This window comes from Lotus japonicus, chromosome 5 (genome assembly GCF_012489685.1).
Source record: "Lotus japonicus ecotype B-129 chromosome 5, LjGifu_v1.2".
Classification (NCBI taxonomy): domain Eukaryota; kingdom Viridiplantae; phylum Streptophyta; class Magnoliopsida; order Fabales; family Fabaceae; genus Lotus; species Lotus japonicus.
In genome coordinates, this window is record NC_080045.1 from 3,051,225 (window position 1) to 3,061,887 (window position 10,663).

The 10,663-nt window shown below is 34.5% G+C and overlaps 3 protein-coding genes across 3 annotated transcripts; 2 read left to right on the forward strand and 1 right to left on the reverse strand.

The window, feature by feature from the left end:
* Positions 1-716: 716 nt before the first annotated feature.
* LOC130720392 (metal-nicotianamine transporter YSL3-like) lies at positions 717-5,157 on the forward strand. The gene is made up of 8 exons (XM_057571028.1): positions 717-932; positions 1,145-1,540; positions 1,752-1,924; positions 2,144-2,241; positions 2,337-2,471; positions 2,567-2,756; positions 2,839-2,953; positions 3,847-5,157. Exons 2-8 carry the CDS (start codon positions 1,162-1,164, stop codon positions 4,782-4,784), a joined length of 2,028 nt encoding a protein of 675 aa, XP_057427011.1. The 5' UTR covers positions 717-932; positions 1,145-1,161; the 3' UTR covers positions 4,785-5,157.
* Positions 5,158-6,366: 1,209 nt separating this feature from the next.
* On the forward strand, positions 6,367-7,687 carry LOC130720449 (uncharacterized). The gene is made up of 3 exons (XM_057571093.1): positions 6,367-6,515; positions 6,737-7,031; positions 7,411-7,687. The coding sequence occupies exons 1-3, from the start codon at positions 6,413-6,415 to the stop codon at positions 7,424-7,426; spliced, it is 414 nt and encodes a 137-aa protein (XP_057427076.1). The 5' UTR covers positions 6,367-6,412; the 3' UTR covers positions 7,427-7,687.
* Positions 7,688-8,391: 704 nt separating this feature from the next.
* LOC130720450 (uncharacterized) lies at positions 8,392-10,154 on the reverse strand. The gene is made up of 4 exons (XM_057571094.1): positions 9,983-10,154; positions 9,778-9,896; positions 9,539-9,666; positions 8,392-9,000 (listed from the first exon to the last, which is right to left on the reverse strand). Exons 1-4 carry the CDS (start codon positions 10,032-10,034, stop codon positions 8,898-8,900), a joined length of 402 nt encoding a protein of 133 aa, XP_057427077.1. The 5' UTR covers positions 10,035-10,154; the 3' UTR covers positions 8,392-8,897.
* Positions 10,155-10,663: the final 509 nt, after the last annotated feature.

Here is a 10,663-nt window from a genome sequence, read left to right on the forward strand (position 1 = left end):
ACTCATTTACTCGTCACACCATTTTCAAGCCACCTGCTAAATTCGAAAACAACAATAACATCTCTTCCTCTTTTATGTGTTAGTCAAAGAGAAAGAGGTTTTGATCCCGAATTCCCAGCCGATCTTGTGTCAAAATTCATGGAGCTTTTCTTTGAAACAAAATTAAATAGAGTAAGGATGTGCTCATCAGAAAATAAGCGATTTATCGGAGAAACGTAGTTATTCATAAGTTAATTTAAATAATCTTTTTTAAAAATAAGTTAAAAACATTCATAAATAAGTTATAAACTATTTTTTATAAGTTTTTTCGATGTATAAATAATTAAATTATAAAATAAGTTTAAGTGTCAAACACTGTTTTAAAAAAAGTTTAAATGTCAAACACGGCCTAATTTTATACTCCTATCTATGAAAAATTATTATAAATATTTTCCTACTTTATAAAGAAAACTATTAAATGAAAAAGTGAATGTATTTACTATTTTAGAAATATAAAAACGTTTTTAACATTTTTTATTTTTATGCTTAAGAGGATTATGAGTAACAAAGTTAACAAACTACAGACTGTAGTACAAAGAATTATTATTCATTTGGAGGTGTAGTACAATAAAAGCTATTTAATTTTACTTTTTCCTTTTTTGGCACTTTGTAGTACAACATATGACAACACTACTCCGATCCGTTGCACACTTGCATATATTGTACTACAATGCGGGGGTTGGTGTTGATCTTTTTGGTCCCTTTAAAGCCTGAGACATTAACATCGGATTATTGTGCTGCATGCAAATCTTTCCGCCTTCAGTCTAGTTTTCTAGATTGGTTTCTGAGTTCTGACAAAACTTTTGAGAGATTCTGGTGTGTGTTTGTGAGATTCTTGTCTCACCCCATTTGAGTTTCTTCGACTCATCAAATTCTTGTTCATTGCCGCAGAGGTACGATGTTTAATTTGTTGGGGTTTCATTATTCTCGCGCTTCAGAATCAATTATACAAGAATTTCCAAACATGCGCAACGTAGCAATGTCACGTGGGGGGCATAACATGGAAAGAACTTTTCCCTAGCATGATGGGATTCTCATTCCTTTTGTTAATAATGGGTGAGACAAATTTTTCACTTGCTAACTTGTTATCCAATTTGGATTCCAGTTCCTTTTGTAGGATATATGATGAATGCAATGAGCAATATAAACAATGAAGAACTCAAAGAGATTGAGAGTTACGAAAGAGATGACATTGAAAAGATTGTGGTTGAAGCAGAGGATGTGAGCAAAATAGCACCATGGAGAGAACAAATCACAATGAGAGGACTAATAACAAGCTTCCTAATTGGCATCATGTATAGTGTCATTGTGATGAAGCTGAACCTCACAACTGGTTTAGTTCCTAATCTCAATGTTTCAGCTGCTTTACTTGGCTTTGTGTTGATTCGAGCTTGGACTACTCTGCTTGAGAAAGCAAAGATTGTTTCAACACCTTTCACTAGACAGGAGAACACCATAATTCAGACTTGTGCTGTTGCATGCTATAGCGCGTCTTTTGGAGGTCGGTTTTTTCTTAATTTGATTAGCTTATCTTTCATCAGAATCAACTCTGAAACCTATATACTACGCACATAAACATCTATCCATAATTGATTTTGCCTTCAGAATCAACTGTAGAAGGGTTTCCAAACACGCACTTAATTAGTATTTGTATAATCAATGATGGGTGTATATATCTGTAATGTGTTAAAATTTTACTTGTTTATTTGTAGGTGGTTTTGGGTCTCACCTCTTGGGTTTGAATAGGAGGACATATGAGCAAGTAGGGGGGGTTGATACACCGGGGAATACTCCTATGACCAAGGAGCCTGGAATTGGCTGGATGATGGGCTTTCTCTTTGTGACATACTTTGTTGGGTTAGCATCATTAGTTCCCCTTAGAAAGGTATTTGTATTTCTTATCCTTCTATGACACTTTCTCTTGCTTAATTGAATACATTTGGTTATTCAGAGATTGTTCATGATTTAGACTTTTCCAAGGCAATCAGAATTGATTTAGACTTCAGATAAGATTATACAACGTGTTCCCCGAATATGCACATAGATAAATTGGGTTTGGAGTAACTGGAACGGTGTTGCTGATGCAACTTATGTTATTTAACAGATGATGATAATAGACTACAAATTAACTTATCCAAGTGGAACTGCTACAGGCGTTCTGATTAATGGATTCCATACTTCTAAAGGAGATGGAATGGCCAAGTATGAATCTGATTTTGGTTTGTGTTATTTTTTCTTTTTATGTTAAACATAGTGAATCTGTATTCAATATAAAACTAGTTCAACTTTTTTCACAGGAAGCAGGTTCATGGTTTCATGAGGTTCTTCTCATTCAGTTTTCTTTGGTCTTTCTTCCAATGGTTCTATGCTGGTGGAGATAAATGTGGATTTGCTCAGTTTCCTACTTTTGGGTTGAAAGCATGGAAAAACACGTGTGTTCTTCGATTCCATCTTCCATTAACTTCAATGAGTCTGAACCATGAAAAAATTGTCCATTATCATTTATCAAATGCTTTGAATTTTGCAGATTTTTCTTTGATTTCAGCATGACTTATGTTGGAGCCGGAATGATTTGTTCCCATCTTGTCAATTTATCCTTGCTTTTTGGTGCTGTGCTCTCATGGGGTGTTATGTGGCCATTGATCAGAGGACTACATGGAAAATGGTTCCCTGACAATTTATCTGAGAGTAGTATGAAGAGTCTTAATGGTTATAAGGTCTGAGCAAAAATCAACGGACTAGTTTAATTTAAGATCTTCCCTTTTCAAGTGTTAACTTTCTTTCATTTCCTTGATGCAGATTTTTATTTCCATTGCCTTAATCCTTGGTGATGGATCCTACAATATTGTCAAAATAGTCTATTTTGCTGCTGCAAATATCCATGCCACCATGAAAAAGAGGAATCACAAAACATGTAAACAACTTTCCCTTTTATCATTTTTTTCAGTTCATGGGTTATGTAAATCTTAAGTTTAGGTTTTCAGATGCTTATTTTTCAGTTACCTCTTCATTTAATCCTTTCCCTAAAATAGAAGAAGCAAACCATATCAACGGGACAAGTGATTAATATATTGTTGTCATAAACCAACTATTCTAAAAGCTTACACTTTCCCTATGAAAGAGACCATTGGAATCACAAAATATATTTGGCTTTTAGTTGAGAACCCTCACAATCATGGTTTTGACAAAAGTAACAATAATATCTTTTACCAAAAAGCATGGTTTCAGGAGGCCCAAATGCAAAATCAAACACATTATCTATTCTAAGCTCCTAGTGTTCTGTTTGTATGAGGTAATCATTCAATGTATGTTCTGTTTTGCTTGCTCAACTTGTAACAAAATAACATCGCAGCCAGAATTTATCTCTGCAGCACTTTTTTAACTGTTGGCCAACCAGCTATCAGAAAAGCTTAAACTGTTGGGTGGACACATATGAATGGTTTTATATTATATTTGTAACAAGTCATCTCACGCAAGAGCCCGTCGGGCATAAAACGTGGACAATGCACATACCCACCTACCACATGTTGAAATTCAACATTTTATTAGAATAATAAGGGAAACAGTGATCGAACTCTGAACGTCTTGGTCATAGAGGCTCTGATATATGAATTGTTTTATATTTTGTTTCTGTCAAGAACATAAAATAAGCTAATTCAACAATGGCCTAATAGAGATAACTTAGTTACTGTACCTGCATTTGGTGTTTAGCCTATCAAAAGTGTTCTAAGCTGAACAGTAGTTTATGGTATCAATGAGTTTCATATTTCTTTGTGAACTCTAATAATGTTTTTTTGTGATGTGCAGTTTCATTATCAGATAACCAGAAGCAGCCTAATGATTTTCTTAGACTCAATGATGAAGTGTTCATGAAAGAAAGCATTCCAATGTGGTTGGCATGTGTAGGGTACATTCTCCTCTCCGTCATTTCCATCATTGTGATCCCTTTCATCTTCCCTCAGGTGAAGTGGTACTATGTGGTAGTTGCCTATGTTCTTGCACCCTTTCTCGGCTTCTGCAACGCCTACGGCTCCGGCTTAACCGACATGAACATGGCCTACAACTACGGCAAAGTGGCCCTCTTTGTGCTTGCAGCCTTAGGTGGGGAAACTAATGGTGTAGTTGCTGGACTTGTAGGGTGTGGTGTGATCAAATCCCTAGTTTCCACCTCATCTGATTTGATGCATGATTTCAAGACTGGCCATCTAACCTTCACGTCACCGAGATCAATGCTTGTAGCTCAAGCTATCGGGACAGTAATAGGTTGTGTTGTTGCTCCACTCACATTCTTTCTTTTCTACAAGGCTTTTGATGTGGGGAACCCAGATGGTGAGTACAAAGCTCCATATGCAATCATATATAGAAACATGGCAATTCTCGGTGTTGAAGGGTTCTCAGCTCTCCCCCAACATTGCTTGGAGCTATGTTGTGGTTTTTTTGCATTCGCTGTGGTGACCAACTTGGTGAGAGATTTGAATCCAAAAAACATTGGGAGGTGGATTCCACTTCCAATGGCAATGGCTGTGCCATTTGTGGTCGGTGCTTACTTTGCAATTGACATGTGTATGGGGAGTTTGATTGTGTATGTTTGGGGTGCTTTGAAAAGGAAAGAAGCTGGTTTGATGATTCCAGCAGTTGCTTCTGGTTTGATTTGTGGAGATGGGTTGTGGATTCTTCCTTCTTCTGTTCTTGCTTTGTTCAAGGTTCGTCCCCCAATGTGCATGAGCTTCTTGGCATCCAAATAGAAAAGTTCAATTGCAGAGACCAGAGGAAATAGTTAAAACTTACTCATGGTGATTGTGATCTTACTATGATGGTACAAAGGCCAGTTTCATAAAGATCCTAGTCAAAGGAATGTGCAGATTTGTATAAAATTAGTTTACATGGCTAGGGAAGAATAAGTATGAACATGTCACAGAAATGTTGTGACATATTTTTGGCATTTGACAGGGTGAATGACCCAACTTGAGGATGCTACCCCTCACTTTGTTGTTTTTTTCTATGAGCAAGAGAATTATTTTAAGGGAAAAGAACATGTTTGAGCACAAGATGTAACCAAAACCGAGATACAGAATTAAATTACAAAAGAAAAAGTTGACAAATTGATGTTACAACCAAGTCAAGAGTCATGAAGTTCTTCTGAGCACCTTACTCTCTCTACCTTTGATGCAAACACCAACTTTTTGGAACTATAAACAACCAAATGGAAGCGATTCCTGGTAGAGAAACAGAGTAAAGAAGTGTTTTTTCCTTGCCCTCAACCATCACCAAGATCTTAGCTTAATCAGATGAAAAATCTCAGAGGTGCAAACCTTTGCCTCACCTTAAGTAATTGATGTGAACAGTTTTTATTATTATTATTTTTTGCTTCTCATAATTTTCTTGGTCTAAGAAACACTCAGAATTATTCTCTTAATTTTGTGGAACTTAGCCAACAAATATTGTGCATGTGGTAAAACTTAAATAATGTCATAACTGTCATGTTTGAATCTAATCTTCATTTCTACATTCAAGTTAATTAACAATAAGTAGTGATATGGAAATGTGAAGGCTTGAAGTAATTGAATAATTGATTAGAGTAACTAGTTGCAAATATTGTCTTTAAACAAGAGCATAATTAACAAGTGGGCATTAGTACAATCAGTGCTAGTGGTATGCACTATGCAGCCATAACACTTACAAGTTCCTCACTTGGTAAACCAGCTAGATCAGTGGCTTATCCAGCTATGACTATTACAATTATCCAACAACTAAAGAAACCAAAATCACATATCCAACTATCATTCCATAACCGATTCTAACACCAAAATCAATTATCGACAAAAGCTTGTGTTTGGTTTCCCATTGGGGAACCCCAGAATCAATTCTCATAGAATAAAATCATTTTTGGGTGAAATATAGATGTTTTGCCAATCATCTCAAATAATTAATTTCAGCCTCAAGAGACAGCAGCTTGTGTGTTGAACATACTGATATTGTACAATTGTATTTCATAACATTACCCTACAAAAATCACATTTTTCATCAATGTACTTAAATATAGATTACTTCATTTTAAACTCTGTTAACTCACTTTGATTATAATCAATTTTATCCAAAATAAATTACGACAAAGCTCACTCAAGTTGTCAAAACTTGACTTTAGGCTTTTATTTATAATAATAACAACAAAACTATCAACTTGAGTAGTAGCTTCAAATTTCTAATAGCAATGATCTTTAAACATGGCCAGCTAATGTCTAGAAGTCAAGAACATCTTCCACGACTCTACCACCCCTCTTCTCTCTCTTTCTGACAGGCAAGTCTTTATATGATGACAAACCTTAATTACACAAATCAATGCTCATGAAGCTGCTCTAGTTTTCCTTTACAAATGAGTGAGAGAACTTTAGTTCCAATATTTTTCTTGTGGGCTCTCCTCACACCAACACTAATTCTCTTGTCTGAGAATTCCAAAGCCCACATTGAGTCAAATGGTATATAGCATGTTTGGATTAGCTTATTTTATTCTCAAGAATCTATTTTGACACCAAGAAATTACACACATAAGCTTCTCCACAAATTGACTTTGGCTACAGAATAAACTATAGAAGGATTTCCAAGCTTGCTATTAGATAACTTTGCTTCTTTGTTGCTTTGTTATCGTAAGAACTGTGTGTAACTTTACTGTTCTTTTACTTCATTTCTAACTTTTTAGGAAACTCAACCATGGTGATGAAGGCCAGAAGAATGGGGGGTTGCATGCAAAATCATATCAGAAGACCACCATCACCACCACCACCATTCATGACGGTTGCAGCAACACCAACTCCATCTCCAATAACTAAAACAAGATGTGCTCCTACAAGATCATTTCATAATCAAACACTTAGAAGCAATAGAACAGATCACAAGCTCACTCTATTGCTTCCAAATAACACGTCAAAGTCAAGCAAACAAATATCAGATAGACTTGTACATGATAATCTTGACAAGCCTCTTGAAGCGCAAGGGTAATTGCTGACTACATGTTCAATTTATTAAATTGTAAATATTTTATCTATGATGATGTCAATGGGGCTTTTTAGCAAACAACTTTCATATATTTACACTCTTTTTCTTTTTTATCCCAAATTCACTTTCTTTTATTTTTTATTTTCTCTTTCTTTTCCCATCACATTATCTATTTTATTTCTAACTTCATGTGGGTCTACACATTTTTACTGAGTCATTATTTTTATATGTTCAAAGGTTTTATTATATTATTATCAATGTATTTGATAAAGTTTTCAAGTACTGTAAATATTTGCGGTATAAGAATTATATGCAAGGTTTTATTCCACATAGTTTTTGTTAACTCTACTTTGTATACCAATAATTTCCTTATAATAGGGTATTATTTACGTAATTCACAACGAGGAGCCAAGCGGGGAGGCCATGACAATCACATTGTCGCAGCGAGTCAAAATACTTTTTTGCAAGTAATGCAGCACAAGGAATCAAGACACTAAAATCGTCCTCACAAGGACTCGGTGGAAGATTACTGTTAGGGCGTTTAATTTGGTAGAAGGTTCGGAAAAACATTCCCGGAATAATATTCCTTGGAGTGTGATTGTTGGGAATATCATTCCTGGGTAAGACTTAAATTGTGTTTGGTTAGGATTTAGGATTCTCGGGAATATTTTTAAATTTTATTTAATTAAAAATTCAAAATGATAAAAAAATATGATGAAATTTGTGAATAGTGGGAAGTTACATTCACTTTCTCATGGAAATGCAAGATTCCCAACCCATTTCATGGGAATCAAATGACGGAACCTCCACATTCCTGGGAATGTATTTCCCAACCTTATATCAAACGCCTAAGAGTGAACAAAAACAAAGCAAGCAAGTAAATAGGGGGTGGTTGGTTGGTTGTTTTGTATAAAGACGGAATTATAAAGGAGATTAAAATCAGCAAGAAAAAACATAACTTCAAGAATCAATCTTTCACGGATTTGGATGCCCTCATGTGTTAATTCTCACATGACATGACCAAGTGAAGATCTGAGCCATTAATTTTGTTTTAATGAAATCTGGGTCCTTAAAGGTTTGGATTTTTCACATGATATAGTCATGTAAGATTAACACATGAGGGGATTCAAATTCATCTTCCACTTGCATTATTGGAGTTAATTAGCGCATAACAAGTAATGCTTGTAATTAATCAGCACATTAAATCTGTTTTAAAAAAATAGCGCATTAAATCATAGTCACTTTTTTCCATTACCCTCTTCCAAACAAACGGGAAAACTTTTTTTATAAGGAACTCGGATTAATGTATCCAAAGGATCATTTTGTGACACTCACATCAGTAGGACTAAAATTCCAATGTGTGATAATGCAATGTAAGTAGATAAAACATGCTCATTCATGATGATACAAGCAGCTAACATTCAAAAATGATACCAAGCCCTAAATTTCTGCAAACAACTCTGAACCAAGTTGTTAGTACGTATTTTTTTCATTTTATCTAATAGCTCCATCTTTTACGATTCATCTGACTCTACCGGAGTTACAACCGCAGAACATTGTTGATTTGCAAAGCTACAAGTACAACCAACAAAAAAGAGCTACACCAAGATCTCTCTTCTTTTCCCGGTCCATCACCCAGATCTATGATACTATACAAGTTTAATTTCTCACATAGTACCATGGGCTCAAAGAACAAAGCCCACTATCGGTTCAACATTACTCATATACTCCACTACTAATTTTTTTTTTTGAATTCAGACACCACTACTGATTAATACATACAATGTATAATATAATCACAAGGTTAAGTAGTATAGTTCAGATTCATATCAAGCACTGATTCCATCTTATCCAGGGTTGAATTTTTAAGATCCCAAGTTTGCAACATGAAACTGTGATGTGTACTTGTTTGTCGCAGCTTCAATCACTGGAGGCTCATTCAGAAATGCCCAGCTACTCTTGGTCCAACTGCATTCAACCATATCCAAAATTTAATTATTAAATTCACATACATGATCCACAGCAGAGGACACGACTTTCAAAAATAGCATTAAAAGAGTGTCACATGGGAATTAATTAACACCTTTAATGGGAAAATTAAGCTTTTGTTTGGTTTCCTATTGGGAAACTCCATACTCAATTCTGGATGGAAATATTGATGTATAGGAGTCATCTGAGAGGAATTTGTTTCAGATCTAAAATTAATTCTAGATCATAATCAATTGTGAAATTTTACAGCAGAATGTTACAATATTACTTAACAAAAATCAATTTTCCAAAAATATCTTCAAACATAAATTATTTTACTTTCAACTCATTTTTACTATGATCAATATTACCAAAATCAATTTTACTAACATTCATTAGGACATACCATGATGCAAACACACCACATCAACTTGAATTCACTTTTTTCAAGTCAATTCTGAGATAAAAACTACTCACAAAAGTTTCATTTGTAAAAGGATTTTCAGATTTTTCAAAAATGCACAAAAATTAAAATTACCAGCCATTTTTCTTAATAATATGCTCCAAACTTGTGTCAACATCGATGTCAAAGGAGCCTTGTACATGGGCCACGGGCATGGTAATTGACTTCTGAAGCTTCTTCTCAGGCTCCTTGTATTTGTTACCCTATCAAACAAGGGTGCATCACAAAAATTAATTGCAAATTTCAGATTTTCACAAAATAACATAACACAAAATTAAACATAAAGATTTCAATTTCCAATAATATTATCAAACCTGAATAGTCTCTGGTAGATTGGAAATGGCTTTAAGGTGCTCTTCCTCTATCTTCTTCTTTGTTTTCCAATAAGCATCAATTTCATCTTTGGTAAGTGAGCGATTCCTTTTAAGTGTGACTGAGATAGTGATCAGAAATCACTAGTTCTTATTAATATGGCTACAACTTAAGCACAAAATTTAACATGTTGTATTGATGTGGTACCTGATTTAGGATCAAAGTGTCGAGAGTCCCATCCTGCCATAAGAGAACCCATTGTTGTTGCTCAGCTTTACTTTCTTAAATCGATAGAGAGATATCTTACTTTGTAATCAAAGCAAGTACCTTATTATATAATGTTTGTAAGCTAGTGCTGTTAGTGTGTGCTTTCTTTTTTCTTCTGGTCTTATCCATTGTGGACTTTCATTCATATATATGTGCTTGATGAGTGGATGGAATGGGTCCTACTAAACATAGTAAGGGTGATCCTATTACTTCGATGATGGGTAAGTAATTGAATATTGTAGCCCACGGACTTAGAAAGCAAGGTGCCAATATCATCGCCAACAACCTATTATAATTTTACATGTTATATATGTTGTGGAACATAAAGTGAATGCTTGCATTAGTGTTGTTTGAATTGATTGTGAATGCAGTTGATTTTAACAAAATGAATCATGGTAAAAACGAATCAAACATAAAATGAGTTATGTTTATGTTTGAATTTATTTATAACAAGAATTAATTGGATAGTATTGTGAAATATATTTATAAAATTAAATCTTTACTACTGCGATGCGATCGGAACCTATTGGATGAATGCATTTTAATTCTGTATGAATCATACAAATTATGAAATGAAATATCATAAATAAATTCATACATATTTGAATAATCCTCACTCCA

Bases quoted from the DNA above. Each gene is read 5' to 3' on its own strand.
- LOC130720450 (XM_057571094.1), bottom strand. From the start codon at position 10,034: ATGGGTTCTCTTATGGCAGGATGGGACTCTCGACACTTTGATCCTAAA. The intron at 9,897-9,982 runs GTACCACATCAA...TCACTATCTCAG, and splicing joins ACACTTTGATCCTAAATCAG to TCACACTTAAAAGGAATCGC. The intron at 9,001-9,538 runs GTAATTTTAATT...GGTTGAATGCAG, and splicing joins ATTATTAAGAAAAATGGCTG to TTGGACCAAGAGTAGCTGGG.
- LOC130720449 (XM_057571093.1), top strand. From the start codon at position 6,413: ATGAGTGAGAGAACTTTAGTTCCAATATTTTTCTTGTGGGCTCTCCTC. The intron at 6,516-6,736 runs GTATATAGCATG...CTAACTTTTTAG, and splicing joins AGCCCACATTGAGTCAAATG to GAAACTCAACCATGGTGATG.
- LOC130720392 (XM_057571028.1), top strand. From the start codon at position 1,162: ATGATGAATGCAATGAGCAATATAAACAATGAAGAACTCAAAGAGATT. The intron at 1,541-1,751 runs GTCGGTTTTTTC...GTTTATTTGTAG, and splicing joins CTATAGCGCGTCTTTTGGAG to GTGGTTTTGGGTCTCACCTC. The intron at 2,757-2,838 runs GTCTGAGCAAAA...TCCTTGATGCAG, and splicing joins AGAGTCTTAATGGTTATAAG to ATTTTTATTTCCATTGCCTT.